This window comes from Squalius cephalus (assembly GCF_949319135.1).
Source record: "Squalius cephalus genome assembly, chromosome: 20".
Classification (NCBI taxonomy): domain Eukaryota; kingdom Metazoa; phylum Chordata; class Actinopteri; order Cypriniformes; family Leuciscidae; genus Squalius; species Squalius cephalus.
This window is the reverse complement of record NC_137141.1, coordinates 7,806,386-7,830,702: the sequence shown is the minus strand read 5'-3', so window position 1 is coordinate 7,830,702 and position 24,317 is coordinate 7,806,386. Positions and strand designations below refer to the sequence as shown.

The 24,317-nt window shown below is 39.0% G+C and overlaps 1 protein-coding gene across 4 annotated transcripts in view; it reads left to right on the top strand.

The window, feature by feature from the left end:
- The window catches only part of tiam2a (TIAM Rac1 associated GEF 2a), a 108,335-nt gene that overhangs the window by 37,201 nt on the left and 46,817 nt on the right, over positions 1–24,317 (top strand). For 3 of the 4 annotated variants that reach the window (XM_079852417.1, XM_079852415.1, XM_079852416.1), the window contains exons 4-11: positions 5,227–5,692; positions 5,807–5,976; positions 6,762–6,986; positions 10,140–10,325; positions 13,660–13,806; positions 14,507–14,551; positions 22,591–22,647; positions 23,912–24,079. In XM_079852417.1, the coding sequence (XP_079708543.1) occupies positions 5,227–5,692; positions 5,807–5,976; positions 6,762–6,986; positions 10,140–10,325; positions 13,660–13,806; positions 14,507–14,551; positions 22,591–22,647; positions 23,912–24,079 (1,464 nt within the window). The remainder of the gene's footprint in view (positions 1–5,226; positions 5,693–5,806; positions 5,977–6,761; positions 6,987–10,139; positions 10,326–13,659; positions 13,807–14,506; positions 14,552–22,590; positions 22,648–23,911; positions 24,080–24,317) is intronic. The other variant, XM_079852418.1, reaches the window with a different exon arrangement.

Here is a 24,317-nt window from a genome sequence, read left to right as displayed (position 1 = left end):
AAACTGAGCTATTTTAATGGCTGCAAATAGGGCAGGCTGCCGCTGTGTAATGAAAAAAAAAACAAAAAAAAAAAAAAAACAAACAACGGGCTCGGGTCGGACTCGGGCTGATAATTCTGATGAGCTGTCGGACACGGGTCGGGCTAGGGCCTGAGCGTCTCGGGCCAGGGCCGGGCTCGGGCCTAAATTTGAGGCCCGTGCAGGGCTCTACCGTGTTTTATGAAGGCCCACTCCCTTTGAACATTTCTGGCCTCGCCCCTGATATAAGGTGTGCCATTTGGGACGGGGCCAATGTCTAGTTTACATTTTTACTTATTTAACCTGCCCAGTATAGCGGTGAGCAGTGAGGTACAGTAGCAGGGAGAAAGATGCTTTTAGCCAATCATAACAGTGTGCTTAATCATTCATTTTTCAAAATTCCTAACCATATCTAGGAATCTAAATATCTTAGAAACTTGGTTGTGGGCTCATTTGCCTGTAAGCAGCCAACCCAGAAGATCTGACACCTTTTCTTTTTCACATTTTCTCATTTTCACATCACTTAAACAGGGATTAAAGTTCTCTGTCGCTACGATGGATTTGTGTCATTTGGAGAGACCACGCACTGTATATAGTGATGTGTCGTTTGTGAACAAATCAGTGTTTTTGAACTAATATTTTAAGTGAAGGACTCTTGTTTACTTTCATACACAGACTCACATTTCTCGTTCACTGAAGACTCTCTTCTTTGAAGCTCTATTTAGAAGAGCCAGTAGTTTGCTAGTGAAATGTATTTCATTGGGTTGGACCTACCAAATGGATATGTCCAGTTCCAATAAATCAGTCACTGAACTAGTCAGCGTTTACTCTTGTTCGTGAACATAGATCAATCTATCAAGTCGTTCTTGTTCACAACAAAAACAGAATGAATACATTTTTCAATGTAATGTGTAAATTCTTAACGTGTAAATTTGATATGACACTGACAATATATTACAATTAGGGATGCAACGGTACACGGTAAAATACCGGACCGTTCGGTCAGCCCTGCACGGGACAATCTACCCTCGTGTCCCGCGGTACTTCGGTTTTGCCATTGAGTTCGCGCTGATCCTTTTAGTTTTTGCTTTAGGCGCCGTTCACATATCGCGCCTAAAAACGCGTAGAAAACGCTAGGCGCGCCGCGTTCTCCTTTTTCCAAAGCGCTAGGGCGGTTGCCTCCGGAGGCGTCGGTCGTTGCTAAAGCAACCATCAGCTGCACTCTGTTTGGTTCTTGTCACGTGACCTACGGTGCGCTTGCGGCATTCTGAAAAGTTGAGAATTTTCTGCTGGGGACATCGTTAGTGCCAACCGGTCTCGCCTTGCACCAGACAGTGTTGATAGACTCATCTTTTTGCACAAAAATCTCTCAATAGTGGATGAGTAAATAACATTGCACTTTGTATCCTGAATGCAGTATTTTTTCATTATATTATTTTGCTCTGCTTTTTTTTATTCAAAGCACAAGCTAATTTATGTTTGTTAAAGGTAAAAGTGCACTTTTTCTTTCACATTGATCACTTCATATACCAGTTATCAAGGTTTGGAATTGGGATCCACTTGAATATTTTGAAGTGTGTTTGTTTACATTTTGTATTTCATATAAGTGATAGTTGAAGAGGTTGTATTACTTAGTGTTGTTCAGTACAGACTAGAGTGTTAATTTATTCCATACATTGATGTTCTTCCTACTGTGACATTCTGTTTATGCTCATAAGAAAAATAAAACATATTTTTGGGATGAAATAGCAGTCTCTTTCTGCACAAAACATGTACCGAAACCGAACCGAGACCGTGGCCCAAAAACCGAGGTACGGACCGTACCGTGGGCTATCTGTACCGTTGCACCCCTAATTACAATACCATAAAGACATTTATGAAGTGTATTTTAGACTATTATTGTCTTGTTGTATAGCTTGATCAAAGCCATGCTCAGCAGTTTACACAATGGAGAAAATAGATCCATTTTTGTTGTCATTTATGATGAAAACGCTTTGGAAGACCTGAAGGACTATCTGGACAGTCAGGCCAGTGCTGCATCATCACGAAAGTTTATCATGCTTGTGCCTTTAAGTCTTGCCAATTTAATCATTCAAGCGATTTTGAACCATTCAAACACATGAAGTCTTGAAAGAGATATCAATTCTGTACTCCAACCACTTGAACCATTGACCTGACCGAGCCAGTAGAGAAAAAATTCCTTAGCGTTGAGCCCTGATAGATTTAAAAACGCGCACACATCTTAATAAAGTGTTGCATTTTAGTACAAATCAATGCAATGACTCACTCATAACACATAAATGAATCTCATTTGTTGCCACCTACTAGTGGAAACATATAATATCAGTAAACGAATCTGAACTAATCTTTTTGGTTTCAAAAGACTACTTTCGAAATTGAACAAACTGACAATAGAAAGGGTGAATAGAAAAGATTCCCCCTTAAGATTGTCCCTTAAAATGCTGTTGGTATTGAGTTCCTAAAAAAATGTAAAAAAGTTTTTCAAAGTCAGAAGATTTTTTTTTTTTTTTTTTGCATTAATCCCTGCTCACATTTTCTTATTTTTTCACAAATTATCATTTTTATGCAAGTTTTTCGTGTTTTATCCACATGGTTTATAGTCCGTGCATTCCTTGAGTGCAAGTCTTGACTGTTACTTGTGCCAGGTGCCACTGCGGGCATTGTTGCTTTGCCAGGAGCACATGTAGGGCACAATTTTGAAAGCTGCAACATGCCAGTTCAATGAGACAGCAAACCCAAGTTTAGGTTTAGTACTCTGAAGATGATGAGTATTCATCGCAAAAGCAGTGCTTGGCATTTCGTGAGTTCAAAAAGGAAACATGGGAGAATTTCTGTTTATGGTGTTGAAGAAAGCAAGGAGTCGATTATTTGAAGATGGAATTGGAGAAAGACCAAAACCATGAGTACCTCATTTCATAAAATAAGTGTTACATTTACTTTTTAACATGTAGGCCTATTTTATAGGCTATATTAATTCTGATTAGATCTTATATGCATTTTATTGGCTGAATGTGTATGTAAATTTCAAAGTCTTTTTCATTCTGCCTAAATTATATTACTATAATACTCATAGCCATCATTTTATTTTTGTAATCTTATATGTTTGGGTTTTTTTACCGTCAGTAGGGAGATATTCCTGTTCTGTGGCTTTTATGCTGCGTTTGATAGAATAGCTCTTTGATATTTTCTGTCTGTAGAAGGTTTTTTTTTACAAACAGCCATTACTCTGGTATTACTCACTTCAGACTTGTAATATGATATGATACAGTCTAGTTCTTTAATCAGTCATTCAAAGTGACTGCGTTTTCTTCTGCTCTTATCATAAGAAAGCAGTGAATTGTTTTTTTAACTAAAGGCATTTTAAGCGTAGTAATCTTGACTAAAACAGATAGACAGCCATGAAATTTGGCTTTAAAGTAATTTTAGCAACTTAGTACGGATTAGCTGCTGAGTAGTCAAGACCTTATTCAGAGCGCCACCATGACAGGTATGAGAGCGAGTCTGTGAGGGATAGACTTACCATGATTTTAATGGCATCCAATGCAAATTTCCAAGTCAGGTCACCTTCATTTATATAGCGCTTTTAACAAAACAGATTGTTTCAAAGCAGCTTTACAGTGATAATAGGAAATTGAAGTAACAGAGATTATTTTGGCTTTACAGCAGCTCTAGAATAAAGTTATTGTCCAGCTAAAGTTAGTTTTGATTGATCGATTCACTTCCATTGCAAAGATCATTAGTTACTAAATTAGGGGCCGTTAACACGACACCGTTCTAACAAAAAACCCTTAACGCACTCCGGTCGGCTCATTCGCACAACAATAGTGCCCGGTGGCTTGAGAACGCAAACCTTGAAACAGGTTCCAAGGTGCAAGTGTTGAAAAATTTGGAAAAATGTTATCATCTCCGTGTAAGCCCCAAAAACGCGAATCTGTGAAAACGCTGATGGCGCGCACATGCATATTATGTGTTTAGTCTATAGGTATGCGCGCTTGAATAAATATGTGCGCAGGCGCGTAGTCTTTCTTTACAAATTGACCTCAACAAATGACTTGTCTGTCCTTAAAAATTCATAATGCCATTTATAATGCCACGTCAATGCCAGAGCTCAGCTGTAGTGTAAAGTTTTACGCAGTGTTGTTGGCACGTCTGAACCCTTGTGTAATTAGTGTCAGCTGCTGGAGATGTGTTGAATCTGAAGGATGCTCGAGAAGGATCCTACCCAGATTTATTTTGAAGTGTGCTCCTCATAAGAGCAGAAGGGAACTGATTTTCAAATGACACCCCTTTAAACAATATATCTACTATGATGGAGGAATGGGCTTTCATTGTTCATAAATTTGTGTAACATTGTGAAAATCTGCGCTTGAGCTTACTCTCACGGGGCATAACTGACTTCTCTGTTTGTTTGTTTTTTTTTTTTTTTTTTGTGGTGGTTGCTTCCTTTTATTATTGCTATTTTAAAATACCTTGGGTCACACTTTCAGTAATCTTAACTACTATGTACTGATATTTATTAACTACAAGATTATGTATTTACTGTGTAACTACAAAATTCCCATATTTACTGATAATGAGTTTGAGGTATGGTTAAGTTTAGGAGTAAGGGTAGGATTAGGCATTAGAATTTTATTTAGATTTTGGGGTAAAAGTTTGGGTTACGGTTAGGGCTAAACTTCAAATTGGTAATTAAATGCATGTACTTTAAATTTAATTACAATACACCAACATGTATGCACATAAGTAAACTTTATCAAATGGTTAAGTGCATAGTAGTTATGTAGTAGTTAGGCCACCTAATATAAAGTGTGACCTTATCTTATTGTTTCTCATAATTGTTGCCACCTACCTGAATGATACCTCAAATTGAGGTAATTTGTGTTTCTATGGATTTCTGCTTAAAAACCACTCTGAACATTAAGAAATGAATAGGAACTCTATTAAAATGCTGTGGCAAAACATTTGCATAAACATTTGAACCACTCATATTTTCTTTAGGATATTGAAGAAGAAAAAAATGGTCTGAAATGACCAGATTTCAAAATCGATTTTGTGCTATGTACAAGAAACTGTTCATTAATTGTTTTAAAAGCTGATAATTTGATAAAGTAAACAGGATTTCAGCTCACATTTCAGCATAAATATAACCTTATTCTCATAATATTTCCCCTTTACTGTTTGTTGTAGGAGCCCAGATATAGCGAGTCCGTCGATTGCTTTGATAGTGGTGTGGATGTCCTCACTGCAGATACCAGCTCTCCCTCTCAGGTCTCCAGCTTTAAGACTCTCCCCAACGGCATGTCTCAAACCCGCTCTCACTCTCTGACACTGAACACCTGCAGCGGCTCTGCTGGTGCCCTTCATTCGGGGACTGATGTTTTGCGGCAGAACATCTACAAGAACTTCATGAGGGAGTTGAAGACTGGTCGGCCTCCAGAAGACTGGTGTGAGAGCTCCTCAGAGGAGACAGAGAGCAGTAGTCAGGAAATCCTAGGGTCTCTAGAGCAGCTGGACTTGCTGTTTGAGAAAGAACAAGGTGTAGTTCGGCGGGCCGGATGGCTCTCCTTCAAGCCCTTGCTCACTGTACACAAGGACCACAAACTAGAGCTAGTGGGCCGTCGAAAATGGAAACAATTCTGGGTCACTCTAAAGGGTAGGTATGCCATGATTGCTGTAAGTACCACTGTGATTTACAGTGCCACTCAAGTTTGTGCAGTAAAGAAACTGCTTGAACTTATCAATCATGGCAAGGTTTTTTTTTCTGCAGGTTGCACATTGCTGTTCTATGAGACCTATGGAAAAGCCTCTTCAGAACCAGAGTCTCCATGCTATGCCTTGTTAGCAGAGGATGGTGTAGTCCAGACTGTTCCTGAGCACCCCAAGAAAGAGAGTGTGTTCTGCCTCAGTAACACCTATGGTGATGTCTACCTTTTTCAGGTCAGTTAAAAACCTGAGCTTACAAACTCTTGTTAATTTCACACTGGATGGGTTAGCAGATTATAAGCAGTGCAGAAGCTGCGTGTTTGCAGAGCGGAAGCAATGTGCCGCAACTGAAGTGGAGCTGAAGGTGTAGTCCTCATGCTGTGCATTGCAATTTATATGATGAAAATACTTAGACTTTAAATAGTTTTAGCATGCTCTTTGTGTTTGCAACTCAACTGGGAATAGTGTGTTTTAGTTTTTTTGATGTTACTAACTGAAATAAGAGTAGTTTCCAGTATAGTGTCAGGCCATTATGTCGCTGAGTACCAGCCACTTGCTTGTTGTTGTAAGAATGACTGATCATTTTTTAATGGATAGGACTTTTTTCTCAGTGTAAGCTCTGCCATTTTTATATTATGCAAAATTTTCTGGCTTAGTTAGCTAGACAATCTCTTGCTATTCCAAATGCTGATTAGTGCAGTGTGTAAATAAAAAAACTACACACACATTACCTGTCAGTAATGTTTCTGGTGGAATAAATACCTTATGATATCAGGCATAAACTTAAATGCTTGAAATCTGTTTTTTTTAGACAAATACAAAGTGGGGTCCAAAAGTCTGAGACACTGAAAATCTAGACCTCATAATATAATTGAAAATGCATACATTTTGTAGGAATAAAAATGAAGTATAAAGTTTCTAGGTCACTAATAAAATAACATTATTTGTGATACTGATACAGGAATTTCTATGTATAAAATGTAACATTTCCTTCCTTGTATGTTTTTTTCCCACTCTAGGCCTCCAACCAAACTGACCTGGAGAACTGGGTAACTGCCATTCATTCGGCTAGTGCGTCTTTGTTTGCGAAGCGCTACGGGAAGGAGGACACACTGCGTTTGTTACGTGGGCAGATCCGTGGTCTTCTCCAGAAGATCGACATGGATGGCAAGATGAGGAAAATGGCAGAGCTGCAGTTGTCCATCGTTGGTGACCCCAAAAATAGAAAGGCTATTGAAAACCAGGTAAGCAACCAATCAAGTTCATTTGGTGTAACACCGTTATGTAGTCCTTTTTTGTTTCAGCTATCCTTGATATGTACTATTAAGTGAGATATGTTGAACAAGGAAAGACAGAAAAGTGCATGAATTTCTTAGACAATTAAGGTGCACATGTGATGATTTTACCATTAAGTTTAGTGCTTTTACCAAGTCATTATGTTTGAGGCTTTGTGGTGAGATGTGTATGTGTTGACAAGGTTAAGAATTTACTAAGTTCCCCGTTTTGTCTTAAACATTGGGTTTAATCATTGAGAGCTTAGTCATGTTAACAGAAGGCATGCTAATCTTACTGCCACATACCGCTTTAGAGGTTGCATGACCCACATAGCTTTAGTTGACCAATGGTATTAGTAGTTTTCTCCCACTGCCTGATAACAATCAAGATAATGCTTCATGGGAACCTCTGAAGTTGATGCAAAGGTCAAAGGGGGAGTCAGAGGGGTGCCAGGCTGGATGAGGGATTTGGAGAGTGGGAAGAGGTTAGAATGGCCTGAGAAACTGGACTACTTTGAAGTCTTGTCTGTCTCCACAAGTCAGTGCCAACTGGGCAGTTTAAAGTCTCCACTGACCTCCCCTCACCCTTCCTCCCAAACTCAAGTCTTGCTCATGTCTTGCATCCACTTTGTTTCAAGTCTCAGAAGTTGTCACTGACTTTATGTCAGTGAGTATATGTACACATTTGATGTTTGTATGTCCTAATGGCCTCGTGGGAACATTTCTGGTAAGCGTGCCAGAGGTTCTTCGTATAGCTTTGTCTTTTTCTTTTTCTTTTCTTAAACAAAAATGTTCATCAGTGATTGTATATCAAGAGCATGGACACATTTGTGTGCATCTTGTTTTGTGATTTCACCGTAACAAAGAGAGAGACTCAGCTCCCCACAACAGCGTTAGATTGAAGCGCTCGTCTATATGTAAAGACTGTGCATGAGCCACGAGAGAACAGAGGCAACACTGTTAAAAAACGACACATTCCAGTGCCAGATTGCCTCTTATTTAACACAAACTAACTAAATGAATACTCTTCTAGACAACTGGAGATGTTTCCTTTGCATTAGGTACATCCATGCCGTGAGATGTTAAAAAAAGTGGTGGGGACATGCCCCACCCGTCCCACCCGCAAATTAAGCCTATGTGCATCAGATAGTCAATGAACAGACTATGAGAACTTTCAACTATTATATCTTCACCTAGTCAACACAGGTAGCTATCAGCTGATGCGGTATCAAATACCCTGGGACACAATTAGAACAAATTTCTCAAACAGGTTCCAAGACTTAGGCGAGCTAGTGTGTTCTTAATGGGCTCTGAGCTACAGCAAACAGGCCTCTCTTTTTGTAGTAATGGGAGGATGCCGGTATCCAGTGTCACACTCCTAAAACTGCACTGCTGTGTTAGGGTAAGTTCCCATGACTTATGGTTACTTATTCCCATGACCCATGATTAACAACACAGTGTCTATCCAGCCTCATTATACTTGATTTAACAGTGTGGGGTTGAGTTGGTAGGATTTAATAAACCAAAAGCCAAGAAACTGTAATGGCACATTGTCTCTAGACTCATTGCCAGTGGTATGAATTGATGCTGAAAGCCCAAATCAAAGCATACAGGCTACAAACAAAAGTAACATCATCAATTCCAAAGTGCCGTTATTGATTAGCTGCAGGGTTTGACATTAACTTTTTTGCTCGACCCCCTGTGGCTAGTGGTTTTCCAAAGTTTCTAGCCACTCAGCATTTTCACTGGCCACAATTTTGACACCAATTCCATGGGGGTAAACTGCCATATAGATATTTTTAATATGATCTTATAATTTGGCAGCAGATATATTAGGATGCTGTCACTTTAAGACACACAGCTCCATTATAATCTTATACATGTGTTTTCTTTCTCAACTGTTTACATTCACTTAAAACATAACTGACTGGCATTTTGACATTGTTTTGTGTCTATTTGACCATTTATGCGCAATAAGCAGCAAAAAGAACTCAATTTAGTAGTGAGAGGCGGCTTTAATGTAAGCGCACTTTGGGTTTGAGCACAACATCTGCGGGAATTAGTAAAATTATGTGCAGTACGCGCAATCCCACGCCAAAATTCAACCAACAACCCTGTAACACCAACAATATTCATCTGGAGCAAATGAAAGCAGTGAGTGAGGGGAGGAGGGTTTGTGTGTCACTCACTGTCGGAGAGATGAGAGAGAAAGAAAGCGCAGCTGGTATTTTGTATCTATTCTGCTGAAAATGAGTAATGGAAGCATTTCAGATATTTTAGTATTGATATGTAATGAAAAATCTATATTTTTTGACAGCACTACGTTGCACTTTATGATTTCAGATGCCTCTTTAAAAGACTACATTTGAAAAATGTATATATTCTATAAAAAAATTCTATCCAAAGTGGCTAGTATGAATGACTGCTTTACACGCCGCTGCTGAAATACACCCACATTTGGCGGGTGTTAATGTCAAGCCCTGATTAGCTGTGTTTTTTTTTTTTTTTTTTTATTATCTATTGCTAAATTAAATATTTGTATTTATTTTTCATAAAAATAATGAGTGAACGATATACAATAATAACATTATTGGTGTAGATAGACTTTTATTAATTGTGGCCTCAGACGGTGTAGAAAGGGCCTATGATACATTTAAAACAAAACAAACGCTGGTCATGTTACATGTCGGACAGACAATCTCTTCCTGTTTAAGTGGGAGGTTCTTGTCTGCAGTATTGACCAGTCTAGTTGAATGTCTAGCTTTGTGAGATGAGTGTTTTTCTTCTGCAAACTGATAATGTTCATAGAGCTGTGACTACTGGCCCTGGAATGTTTTTTTTTTTTCTTCATCGGTTTTGTCAAAAGAGCAAAGCATTCAATCCAATTGTTTCCCCTATGAGATTTTATTGCAAAGTATAATGGCAATTGAATATTGGAGGAAAAAAACTCCCTTTATGCTCCACTCACATCTGAGAGCAATTACAGCCCCAGAGATCCATTACTCATGCTGTTTCTGCCACCATAGATCACTCTTAGATGATTCTTGTGAAAGGAAAGTTTGTTAAAGTTTGTGGTGGATGCGATGCTCTTCCTCACCAACAATTTTTTTAATTTGTGGACAGATCCAACAGTGGGAACAGAATCTTGAGCGCTTCAACATGGACCTTTTCCGCATGCGCTGCTACCTGGCCAGTCTGCAGGGCAGCGAGTTACCCAATCCCAAGAGCCTCCTGGCCACGGCCAGCCGCCCAACCAAAGCTGCACTGGCCCGACTGGGAATCTTCTCCGTCTCCTCCTTCCACGCACTGGTTAGTATCCTTGAACACTACAGTTACCGCCCACTTTTTTAGTGGTTCCGGAAATATTGTTTCTAATTCATTTTCTCCATGAAGATCTAAAAAAAAATCACAAGTTGAATCACAACTTTGTCTTCCGATGACATTGCTTTAAAACAAAGTTTGCAAAGATGCATAAGTTATAAACTATTATCTACTCATCCCAAAGCATTGTAAATTACGCGATGTGTGTACTGTGTATAATTATTTTGTATATATAAATACACACATATGCATGTATACATTTAAGAAATATTTGCATGTATATACTGTATACATATTTATACTAGTGGTGGGCCATTATCGGCGTTAACGTGCTGCGTTAACGTGAGACTCTTATCGGGCGATAAAAAAAATATTGCTGTTAATCTATTATCAAAGTTGGGTTGGGAGCTGGGTCTATAGGCTACTACGCAAGCTATGATGACTTTCACCTTGATAGTTTAGCGCGGATGTATACTCGGTACACATTTTCAAACCGAACGGTTCGTTGGACCATTTTTCCTGCCGACCAAAATTTCGTTATTTCAAATGTAGGCGGGTCAACATTGCCCAACATCAACTGGCAAACGTAATGCAAGCGGAACGAAACTGAGCTACTCGTTATTGTGTGGTTGACGGACAGTTGTTTATCAGTTTTGACCAAAGCAGCGCGAGCCGTTCTTGATCATGCGACACTGTTACTACACAGCGCTAATAAGAGATCCAGTAAAGAAAGCATTTGAATTCGCTACTTAAAGGGACACTTCACCCATTTGCATTAAGTTTTGCATTGTTAGAAACCCAGTCATACTATTGAATGGTCATGCAACATTTTTTCATTTTCCCCCGAGACGAGAGAAATCTGTATTTACCTCTTTACACTTCCTCCTACAATGACGCAAAAATCGTCATTTTGCGTCATTGTAGGAGGAAGTGTAAGAGGGGGGGATTTCTGTTAAGACTACAAGCACTAGATCCACCCTTTCAAACCCGCCCATAGGGGGTTGGACCTAATGCGCTAACAGACCTATCACAGATCAGTGCGAGAGTGCGTTTGATTTCAACGGCAGAAACCTGCAGAAAACAGGGACGAAGAAAGCTGAGTAGTAGGGGTTACCATACTCTATTTCCCGGACATGTCCGGCCGTCGAGATCGACAAAAATGTCCGGGATTCAGCTTTTAATTTCTGCGGTCGCCATCCATTGTTTACATGCTCACCTTTTGTTTCAATCTAACTGAATTCACCCTGATTGGTGAATCTGAATGTAATGTTTACATGAATGCTAAACAAGTGATCGGTTGATTTGCGTTTTAACATTGCTAAGAAAATACCCGCACCTCCGTGAGAGATAGCCCATGAGACCGGTGCATCTCACAGGCGCGCTCATTAGTAATCACAGTAATACAGGGAGCAGGACGAGGCTAGCGCCGCGGGAGAAAGACGCGAGGCCGGTGGCGTGATCGGTTGAAAGACGCGAGGCCGGTGGCGTGATCGGTTGATGTGTGTTTTACCATTGCTAAGAAAATACCTGCTCCTCCGTGCGAGATACGAGAACAGTGCCTCACAGGTGTCGGTCGTCAGTAATCACGCCACCGGCCTCGCGCCGTTCTCCCGCGCCCCTCAGCCTCGTCCTGCTCGCCACAGTAAACATGATGAATGGCGACTGTAGAACGCAAAAGCCGAATCCCGGACATTTTGGGCAAACTCGTCACGGAGACTCACTCGTAGCCTAGCCTTGCCTTGATGTTTTTGTTTTCAACTGCGCAGCGCTGTCTTACCGGTAGGCGTGGCTTGGGAGTGGCCTTGTAGGGCAGCGAAGCAAGTGCATTCTGGGAGTTGTTGTCTTTCATCCACATAAGCCAAAAATACATTTTCTGGCTTTTCTCAGTCTAGAAAGCTCCAAATTCAAAAATAATTTCACATTTCTTCTACATAAATGACCCACTTTCAATACACATTCATGTCTCCACGGGTGAAATGACCCTTTAAGTAATAACATTGCTGCGAGATCTAGTGAGAAACATTCACATTTCTCCGTTATTAACGGATCAAACAGTGCCAGGAAGCACAGTGGAAGCCAGGAAGAAACATTGTGCCATGAATGAACTATCCAGTGTCCACAGATCTGCAACATTTACCATGGATTTACTGTAGTAACACTAACTGCAACCATGGAAGTTTGGCAGGAATAGTAGGCTATAATGCTTTCAAGTAACATTACGTTGGTTTTATTTTGACATTATGAATAAAATTGCTGCCTTCAAATGTTAATCTGAACTAAAAATAGACCTTTGTTTATAACTACTAAAATATTAGGCTACATTTAATTTTTTCCAAGGAGCTGTTTTGTTTTATATGCTCATAAGAAGAGTCTATTATAGCTCCATCATTGCTCAAAGTAAAAAAAAAAAAAAAAAAAAAAAAAAAATCATACTTTATGTTTTTTTAGTTTTAATAAAAAAAAAAAAACTCTGGCATTTCTTCACAAGTTCTTTTAAATGTCACTTTGTATTTAAGAAACACGTGCCCTTTAGTCATTATTTGGGTAGCACACATATTCTGAATGCCTTTGGCAGAATTCACATGAGCCATTTTAATCTAGATTAATCTAGATTAATTCCAAGATTACAGTGAGATTAATCTAGATTAAAAAATTAATCTATGCCCACCACTAATTTATACATAATTTATATTTTATATAAATATTTTATATATAAATAACACAATTTTCTTAAATATATACATGCATATGTGTGTATTTATATATACAAAATAATTATACACAGTACACACACATATATTATGTAAACACAAACTTTTATTATGGATTAGATTAATCGCGATTAATCGTTGCCCAACCCTAAAAATGTTTGATTTAGAGACATTTATAATAAGATTAAAATACAATATATTTGCAGTTTAATTGCAAAATATTCAGATATATAAGTTTGAAGACTTGAAGACTTGATTGCCATGTGCAGTGCTTCATGGGAGTCTGTATTTGCTGCTGAGGTCTTTTGGCATGATTCTCATTTCCATGGCGACAGTGACTTCTCTGATAGATTCATCAAGACTGTGGGTAGTCTAGTTTTTCATGGGGAATTCAGCTATTATACACTTCTTCTTTTTTTTTAAATTAAGTTGTGACAGGTTTATACATTATTGTTAAAAATTAATGGGACTGTTGAGATAATAAACAGTTGTGCTCTAATCCCAAATTCCCAATGCCCTTTTCATCTGAAATTACTGCAAGCGGATGCCATTTCCAAAACTGAAATACTTGCCTAGTTGCCATTAATGCCAATCTCTCTGTTACTCTACAGATCTGTTCCAGAGACGAGGCCACAATGCGAAAGCGTTCTCTGTCTCTCTCCCATCGAGGTCGCAGTAAGAAAGGGGTCTTTTCATCCCTGAAGGGCCTGGATACTCTTACCAAGCGAGGTCATGAAAAGAAGCCTTCTGTCTCTCAGGTACTGCACTCACTCTGTCTGATTTAACCAGTCGTGACTGTGTGCCGTTACACCAATGCTAAGAAAGCATATTTGCATATCAATTTTCCTACCTTTTTATGTTTTGAAACTCATGCGTCATGCTGGTGGGAAATTCCTCCCACAGGTGTACATAACAGGAATTTGATAAATAAAGACTCTAAGGGTAGTAATTACAGAGCTGACTGGATTAAAAATGTTGTTCTTTCTCCCATCCCCACCTCCTTTCTCAGAAATGCACCAAGATAATAAAGGGGATATTTTAGGATGTAGGGTTTCATTTCTGGTTATCAAGTGTAAAGCCTTGCGACTTTGATGAAGCTGATGATGTTTCCTCCCTGTTGAGATGTTTCTGCACTGTGCTAATAATGGTGGTAAATCGGCAGTTAAGGAACTGCACTGGGCCGTTTGTTTAAACCTAGAGAGGGGTGACCCATGAGCCGGAGAAGTTTATAGATTTCCTGTCATGACCGTGCCCTTGAGCAAGGCATTTAATAGCAGGTTGTTGCAGGGGGACTGTCTCTACAATTAGAGCACTGTGTTGTTTGGAATAAAAAGTGGCAGCTAAAATGCTTGCTTTGTTGAGTCTGTTGCACTTCTTTGCCACCCAGTAAACTACCTTAGTCTGTATATAAATGGAAAATCCCTAATTTTTTTCTTTTGGCTTTGTCCCTGTGAAAAGGATTTCAGTGATTTGAGCTGCTGTTCTTACAGTGGTCTTCCTCAGGTAAGGGATGCTGGTTTGCTGGATCACATGTAGTATAGCATGGCTCCTTGTAGAAATATAGATGCTTCTAAAGTTTGACCCCTTGTTGACCTGCAAAAAATAGCTATATTCCAAAACCCAGTGAGCTACCTAGCAAGGGTGCTCCGATTGATCGGGCGCCGGTTGGTATTGGCCGATAATAGCTTTATGTATTCTGATCAGTGGTCTCTATAAAGGCCGATCAGAAGAGCCAGATAATGCAAGTCTCGCTAGACATTTTCTCTATGCGCAGCTAAAATTGCGTCACAACATTCACTGGTCTGGCAGTTCTACCAGGTGTTTGAAAATACATTTGCAATGTCTTTGGAGACATTACAACAACAGCAACCCTACACCAATGAGAGCAAGAAACTAGAGCTGTATAAGAGCATTTTTTTCCTTCACAGCGGTGCGCTTTCATTCCTCCCTGAAAGCCCAAACTTAATGTCCAAATCAGCTAGATCAGTGATTGTCATGAAATACAGTCTACTGTTGCTAAACTGCAGGACGTGCTCCATAATAAAAAGTAGGCATGCACCGATACCACTTTTTTTCAGACCAAGTACAAGTACAAGTACTTACATTTGGGTACTCACCAATACCAAGTATCAATATGAGTACTTAATAATACCATTACAGTTCTTCTAACAATGTTTTATTTTCATCAGGTGTTTTTCACTTTCTGACTGTAACAAAGTAAATATACAACTGATGTTGTTGCTGACATTTTAACATTCAACTTGGTGTTTTCCTAAACAAACATGTCACTGCCACCCATTCCACATAAATGTAACTGAAGAACAACTGAACAAGCAGAACAACTGAAATTATATGTTATCATATGTTAGTACAGTACTTAAGACTAAGCCTTTTTCGGAAAAGTGAGAGGCAGGTTCTTTTTGATGAAAGCAGTGTTGATGTTTGAGAAAAATCAATCTTTATACCTAAATCAGGGCTAATGTCACGTCGCCATAAGGGGCCGTTCACATATCGCCTTTTTTGCGTGTGCAAATTCGTTATTTCAAATGAAGGGCGCGGGAAGCACGCTCATAATAGTTTTTCCAAGCAACGACAGATGCCACGGGAGTGCAAGCACTTGTGGAAAGAAGGAGAAAGCGGTGCGGCCGTGCTTTCCACGCGTTTTTAGACGTGATATGTGAACGGCCCCTTAAAGTGGTATCGGGTGCGGTTGTATTGGGGTAGTTTTACGAGTACAAACATTTTAAGGCGTCATAGATGCGACTCCAAGAGCTTGTTCTTCCAAGAGCTTTTATTTATTTATTTTTTTCACCTCATTTTGGCCATCTTGTAAAGCAAAATCACCTATATGCTTCTCAGATCAAGCAATTCCAGAATGTATTCCAATGTGCTCAGTGGGATTTTTTTTTTAATCTGAAAACAAAAATCAATACTAAAAAATAATCATTGAAAATAATTTAATAAAAATGCATTAGTTATTCACCTTGGTGAACCAAACTGGCTCTTGGATCGACTAGATCTCCAAATAGTATGCTAAAATATTAGAATGTTACTATAAACCTTTATAAATGTCTAAATTGCTTTTTATAGAGTAATGACCTGGAATGTCCATACAGATAATAAATGGAAGGTTGTTTGGGATAATATTGCTGCAACCTCTAGAAATCAAAATCATCAAATTATTATATGCAGTATAATCTAATTCACAGATTGTATTGCATGCCACTAAAACATTTTCAGAAGCAAAGATCTTCCACTCCAAACTGCCAGATTTGTTAAATAAATTATTTCTGACATTTAAAGGGCACCTTTTATGACTCTTTTCACAAGATGTAAAATAAGTCTCTGATGTCCCCAGAGTATGTATGTGAAGTTTTAGCTCAAAATACCCAACAGATCATTTTTTACAGCATGTTTAAATTGTAATTTTTTGGGGCTCAGAAAAAAAGCGCTGTTTTAGTGTGTGCCCTTTAAATGCAAATTAACTGCTGCTGCACGGCACAGGGGGCGGAGCCTCACGAGCTCGCGCTCAGAGTCAGGACAATCTCATCTGATAATATCAGAACAGAAACTCTCAGTTGCGGTGTTCATTTCGACTCGGAGTCGGACAATAATGCCCACAGAGCCAGAGAATATATGCTGTATGGACATAGAACAGGTATAGTTTAGTTTAATTATGGTTATAACTTATTTGTCATCTGCTTTTATCCACTAATACAAGCCTGCTGTAGCAAAACCTGTCCGAATGATGACCAAAATATACTGACGAGTTCAGTGAAGTTTATTGTACATCACACAAAAGATGAGCGTTAGTTTTACTCCAGAGAATCTCTGTAAGAGCTGAATAAACATAGTATAAGAAGTGCGCATTAAAGTCTTATCCATAAACTCTCTCTCTCTCTCTCCCTTTCATTATCAACAACATACACAGCGAAGTACACAAAACACTCGTTACAACTAACAGTAAACAAATATACACACCTTTTCAGTGGGTGCTAAATAAACTGGTAAACCTTATATCCGTAAAATGACTCGAAGAGCTGTCATAAAGAGCGCGCTCGCACTTTCATTTCTTCCGTGTCCAGTCACGTTAGGCCTGTTGCTCCGGAGAGTGTAAGCTTGATCACAAACAGTACAGATCCATCCTTGAGTAACAACGGGAATAAATGAAGACTGCTATGTTCATTCTTACATCCATCAACAACACACCTCAATCGCTTAGGAGACATTCTTGTCTACAGCTGCTCAAGCGTCGGACTCTGTGTCCAGCTCACTCAGGGCGGGTCTAGGCTCAAACTGAAGTGTCACTCAACAGCCGTGGGAGGGGCCTGCTCAATTCTACGTCACATTGCGCCGAATCTGAGAACAGCTCATTCTGAGACAGTGCTTATGATTTTTTGAGATTGTAAAAAAACCACTGGGTGGATTTTTATCATTCTAGGGTGGTTTTGCTCACACACTGCCAACACACATTTATGTTCAAACACCATGTAAAAGTGAATTTTGCATAATAGGTGCCCTTTAATATATTATTATAAGCCTATATACTGTACTCACACTGCAGTGACCATTTAAAAAAAATGTACACTGAAGTAATCGACACATGTTGTTATATATTTAAAAAAAAAAAAAAAAAAAGTATCCAATCACTGAGATGAAGTCCCTGTCCCTCCCTGACATGTGACGTGTAATGGGAGATCCTGCCAGCTTGGCTAACAAGCCCCATTTTCATTTCACACCACAGAAGGCAGAGGTGTGGAGACAGACAGAGGGAGATATGTATGAATTATTAAAAGCCATATGTGGTAAATTGCAGCCTGCTATACTCTACCCCGCAGGGACACACAGATGGTTGCTATAAGAGCCCTATGATAGTTGCTAAATATTAAACAGGCCAACCTTTTGCTAAGGATGCTGCTGTAGCCATCAAGTCAAAGTGTCTTTTTTTGTCTGTTTCTTCCTCTTTGTCTTTCACTTAGTTTTGAGAACATCAATCAATCTTTTAGCCCATGTTTGTTTTCACTAATTAGCTTATCATTAGTTACTCGTCCTTGACATTAATCCTGTTTAGCCTTGGGTTTGACAGTTATACATTTATATATGTATACTATGTCAAAAGTTTGGTCAGTAAGTTTATTTAGTTTAATTTTTTTTTTTTTTTTGAAAAGAAAGAAATGAATACCTTCATTTAGCAAGGATGGATTAAGTTTATCAAAAGTGACAAAGACACAATTTTACAAAAGATTTCTATTTCAAATAAAGGCTTTTCTTTGTATCCTGGGAAAATTAGCAGCACAACTGTTTTCAACATGGATGATAGTAAGAAATGTTTCCTGAGCAGCAAATCAGAATCTTCAGAATCTTCTCTCTGATTTCTGAAGGATCATGTGAATTAAAAGCCCTTAGTGAGCATTAGAGATGTTTTTTTTTCTAGGTTTTTCAGAGTCAATGGAATTTTTTGCAGTCTTTATTACACAATAAATTGATTATTTTTTTTCCTGACCAAAACAAAAATGATCTTTCCCTTTATTCCAATTTAGACACAACATTACCTTGAAATTATGAGTAGCCTATCAGCATTGTTGTTGCCAATACCTATTTTACAAAGGTAAAAATCGTTGAACATTTTTTGGTCGAATATTAAATAAACAAGAAACAATGTATACCTTGATTAATCTCATTATAATGGCCGGGATAGGATAAGCTGGATAGGAGAAAAATAATGAATACAAAAATACATCAAATAATGTACACTTATTGATGTGAGTTTTTACAATTAGTTTAATGATTATGAACAAATTAGGTTAACCATGGAAAAACAATAATAATTGCATTAATATAACATCAGTGAAACTACAAAGCTGACACAGAAGTATGTATAACTAGATGTACCGCATGGCGGTACAAAATATGACCGCCGCTCAGGCCTGCACTGGCTTTCCACAAAAAATATACTTATACATACTAAGTATGAAAAATCTGTGATTTTTTTTTCAAAGGACCCTCCCATTCAATTTCTACAAACCTCTACCAAACGGTTGAGGTACCTGTTGATGGTAAAAGTCAGTTATCTGACTTTGGCATGGGTTTGTTGTGTTTTACTGAAATAAAAAACTTTTTTTCCCCAAAAAAGTGGTTTTATCTTGTAGCCCTGGTCCCAGAGTTTTAAAAAAACAATGTTAACAAAATTAAACTCATTCCCACTGTACCTAGTAGAACACTTAAGTAAATGTCCCATTGAAATTAATGGGATTTTATGGATTTAGGTGAAGAAAGTGTACACATAATACATTTTGGTCTGTACCATGAAGAGAAAACTGATTCAACTATATAAACTATATATTTTCTGAAAGCGTAGACTCTCAGGATGTGATCTAACATGGCATGAAACATGTCCCACCCACCTCATTAGTATACTGCCCAAGCATAACACATTGGGTATTGGTAAATCGGGTATATGGCTGATACCTAAAAAAAGTAGTAGTATGTGCATGTCTGTCTGTGTGTGTGTGTATGTGTGTGTGTTTGTGTATGTGTGTGTCTGTGTGTGTGTGTATCTGTGCGTGTATGTATGCGTGCGTACATGTGTGTGCGCGTGTGTGTTTGTGTGTGTGTGTGTCTGTGCATGTGGATGTCAGTGTGTGTGCATGCTTGCGTTTGTTTGTATTCCTGCATGTGTGTGTGTGACAGTATCATCCTAAACCAGCAACCCTTCGCTCAACAGCACCATCTACAGGCCGATGAGTGTACAGTCACTAAATGTTCACATAAATGAATTTATTTTATACCCCCCCATGGATGAAATTCTACGAAACTTAGCATACCCCCAGAGGATGTCAAGTTAATCATACACATGAAATATGGTGCAGTTCTGAACATCTCAACTGAAGATAGGGGCGATTAAAGCAGAATAATATTGCATTTTCATTTTTTATGGGAGGGGCGCAAATCACAAATGAGTGATTATGGGCTAGGTTGATGTGGGCCCTTAAGAGCAACATACCATAAAAATTTCTTTCATCATCGGTGCCACGGTTCAGGTAGTTATTTAGGAAAAACTGCATTTTTTGGGTTTGGGGGGGCCCAGTGCGGGGGGGGAGTGGCCCCCGGGGACCAAACGAAATTTTTCCGTAAAAGTCTAGTGGGGCTACATGCCCACCAAATTTCATGTTCCCCGGTGTTTCGGTGTCCCTGGTATCGTTGACGAAAAAATTCAGTAGATGACGAAAAAAAACAAAAAAAAAACTTTGACAATCGATTATGGGCTAGGTTGATGTGGGCCCTTAAGACCAACATACCATAAAAATTTCTTCATCCTCGGTGCCACAGTTCAGGTAGTTATTTAGGAAAAACTGCATTTTTTGGGTTTGGGGGGGCCCAGCGCGGGGGGGGGAGTGGCCCCCGGGGACCAAACGAAATTTTTCCGTAAAAGTCTAGTGGGGCTACATGCCCACCAAATTTCATGTTCCCCGGTGTTTCGGTGTCCCTGGTATCGTTGACGAAAAAATTCAGTAGATGACGGGAAAAAAAAAAAAAAACGTTGACAATCGATTATGGGCTAGGTTGATGTGGGCCCTTAAGACCAACATACCATAAAAATTTCTTCATCCTCGGTGCCACGGTTCAGGTAGTTATTTAGGAAAAACTGCATTTTTTGGGTTTGGGGGGGCCCAGCGCGGGGGGGGGAGTGGCCCCCGGGGACCAAACGAAATTTTTCCGTAAAAGTCTAGTGGGGCTACATGCCCACCAAATTTCATGTTCCCCGGTGTTTCGGTGTCCCTGGTATCGTTGGCGAAAAAATTCAGTAGATGACGGGAAAAAAAAAAAAAAAAAACTTTGACACTCGATTATGGGCTAGGTTGATGTGGGTCCTTAAGACCAACATACCATAAAAATTTCTTCATCCTCGGTGCCACGGTTCAGGTAGTTATTTAGGAAAAACTGCATTTTTTGGGTTTGGGGGGGCCCAGCGCGGGGGGGGGGGGGGGGAGTGGCCCCCGGGGACCAAACGAAATTTTTCCGTAAAAGTCTAGTGGGGCTACATGCCCACCAAATTTCATGTTCCCCGGTGTTTCGGTGTCCCTGGTATCGTTGACGAAAAATTCAGTAGATGACAAAAAAAAAAAAAAAAAAAAAACTTTGACAATCCCTATATGACCGCTTTCGCTAGCTACGCTAGCGGCGGTCATAATTATGATGTAAAGTTACCATGACTCTTTTTTTTCTAAAGTAAGCTACAAAAATAACATGTTTCTGCGACACATGGTGTAAGCTACAAAAATAAAAGTAGCGTATATGACAGTTGCACGGTGTAATATGTCAGTGCCGAAAATCCTCGCTTTGCTTTGTTCACTCCTTGCTGATATAGTGCGTTTGTAACGATCAATCATGTTGTTTAGTTTAGTTTTCCCTGTTTTCTGTTTGCCTGAATTCTGCTTGTTTGTTTCCATGCTTGCTAATTAAGTTACACACATGTTCCATGTTACCTTGTTATTATCCCTGTATATTTAAACCAATAGTTCCTTCTGTTGCTTGTTCTGTGTCGTTTATGTTGTTGCGGATGTGTTTCTACATTGTATTTTTAATAAACCATTTGTGTTGAATTCTCCATCGTCGTGCCCTTACTACAGCCACAGATTCTGACAGCATTCAACTTCCACGCACAATATAGGGATTAGAAAAAGAGTGAAATCTTGAGCAATTTCAACAACGAGGCTCAATTCCTGTGCTAGAGTCAGTCCCAACTTTAGGGCTATTCAGAATCGAGGAATCGACTTCCCATCATTACATTTTTATAGTGCATATCGTGAGTAATTAAATTTTCCTTGGTATTTTAAGATTATGGTCCCATGTGAGATGTCAGATTATCCTCTCTTCTCTTCACACATTAATTTGCTCCAACATTTTTACATTTGCATCACTCTTGATGTGAAAGAGCCTCAAAAGTGTCTCATTTCACATGCAAAGAGGTCGTTCTCAGGTCTTCAAGGCAAACCAGCGAAAAACACCCTGTCTGTTTCTAAGGCTCAAAGAGAGGAAAAATATCCAGACATTATAAATGGGCCTCAGGGAAAATATCAAAAATGTATATGACCACATGTCAGGGAGGGATGCTTTTATCCAAAGCAACTTAAATGAGGAAAATCACAAGCAATCTATTATAAACGCTTACAATATTTGAGTCCACAGTAGTATATGTTAGATTAATGGAGGTTGGCGGACTGTTCCAATGCAAAGAAACAATGAGGGTGAATATTTTTAAAAGCCTATAAAACAATGACCTGAACTGTAAGAGATTGCATGCCTGCTTTACTAACCATTATAATGGTTATAACCCTTTACTTCCAGTGAAGCCTCAAAGCTTTTGTTTAAGATCAAAATAGATTCACTACAGGAAATTTGCTTGCAGAGGTTTTTTTTTAGCAACAAAATGATAGTTTGTCTGCTACAGTGTTTGTAACCATGGCTCTGTTCTGTCTGACAAAATATGACTAAGAGTTTAATGACTATGCAGTGATACGTTTTTTTCCTTCTTGTTTTAGGTCTTTGACAGTGATGTTGGAGGACATCTAAACACCATTCCTCCTTGTAGTTTTAAGGTACGTTACTGTGTACTTTAAGTCCTGCCAACTAGAAAAAGCTCTGTTTTGACTGGGTTAAATGTTAAAAATACAGTTATACTTTACACATTATACTTACATTAGTAATGTCTTTTTGTTCACCGTACAGTATATGTCACAAAAAAAAAAAAAATTATTGTAGCTGATAGATGGTCAAATTTTGATTAGTATTTTGTTGTGCTGCTGGTTTCATTATGAGGACACTTGTTCGGAACTGAGAACTTTTGTGTCTCATGAGAGAGAAAATAATTTTGTACACATCAGTTGATTTATATAGTTTCCGGTCTCGTTTCAAACAAACACGTTCTATAGAATGAGAAACTTGTATAATTTGTGATTTCTTATCCATGGTTCCTCACTGTACGCCACTTCAGTAATCCACGGTGACCAACACACCCATGTTGCTGAGAGACCTAAGAGTTATTCTCGACAGCAAATGTCTTTTCTTCATCATTCCATCTTTAGTATGTTCCGGGTGGAGGTTAGCCTCCATAAATTATTTTTCCCACTTTGCAGAGGAAAGTCTGAGCCACACACACACACACACACACTGAGGACTGTATACTGGGCGGTTGCCCTTGGCTGCTCTTTTGGAAAGTTGACCGTTACTGTGTTAAATGAATGCACACTCATTCTGCTGCTGGTCAGGGCTTCATGCACACCACTCGCTGGACGAACAGAGGGTTATACAGCTGCTCTTGGGTAACTCTCTTTCCCTTGCTAAAAAAGGCCATTACTTCATTGAGTGGGATGTGTGGACAGTCTGTACCTGTGGAACTGAGACCAGACATGTTTTCTCTGGTGTGTGAATGTTTGTTTCCGACACCAAAGACTTAATCCCCAATGAAAGAACCATGGTGTATTTAGTTTTTTAGTGACACATCCTTAAACAAGCATAGATCAATGCCACTGAACACCATGCTATGAGTCATGGAACAAGTCAGTGTCATATGCTTTAGTTTTAGATTAATTTATAAGTGCTTATACCTGCCTATAAATCTTTTGGTTTCTAAAAATCTATAAAGGTATCTAGATCAGAGGATCTTTGTTTTAGGATTTATAAGGAAATCCTATCAAATCTGTCTTAAACACACAAATAATAAATAAGGAGGCATGATAAAATGTGTTATTAATAGGTAACTAACTAACCAGGGAATAAAGTAATATTTAAAAAGTCTTTATATTTGACCTGATGAAAATTTCTCATCTTTGTCATTATCATCCTTTTTGTTTTCTTTCACAGCGGTTGGGTAGTTTGGTTAATGTTTACTCAGTCATGCCACCTGAAGGCAGCCAGTGGGATTGCAGCCAGGAAAACACAACATGCGTCTATATGCCAGATTACCAGACGGTTACGGTTCTTCTGAAAAGTCATCACACTGTCATGGATGTCTTGGCTGAGACCTGCAGGGTAAGATCACTGCATTTAACATAGTGTTCAGATTAATTACCTTGATTTACCAACACACCCATTTTGATTTGTTTGAGTCAGCGTATACATGCAGACACACTATTGTATCACTCCTTTACCTGAGGCTATGGGTGACATTATAAAAGACAGCATCTGGGGAAATTCATTAAAAGATGACATTATGCTTTCTGCATGACAGCTGTCTTAGTCTGATATCTGTGACAGCAGGCTGACATTG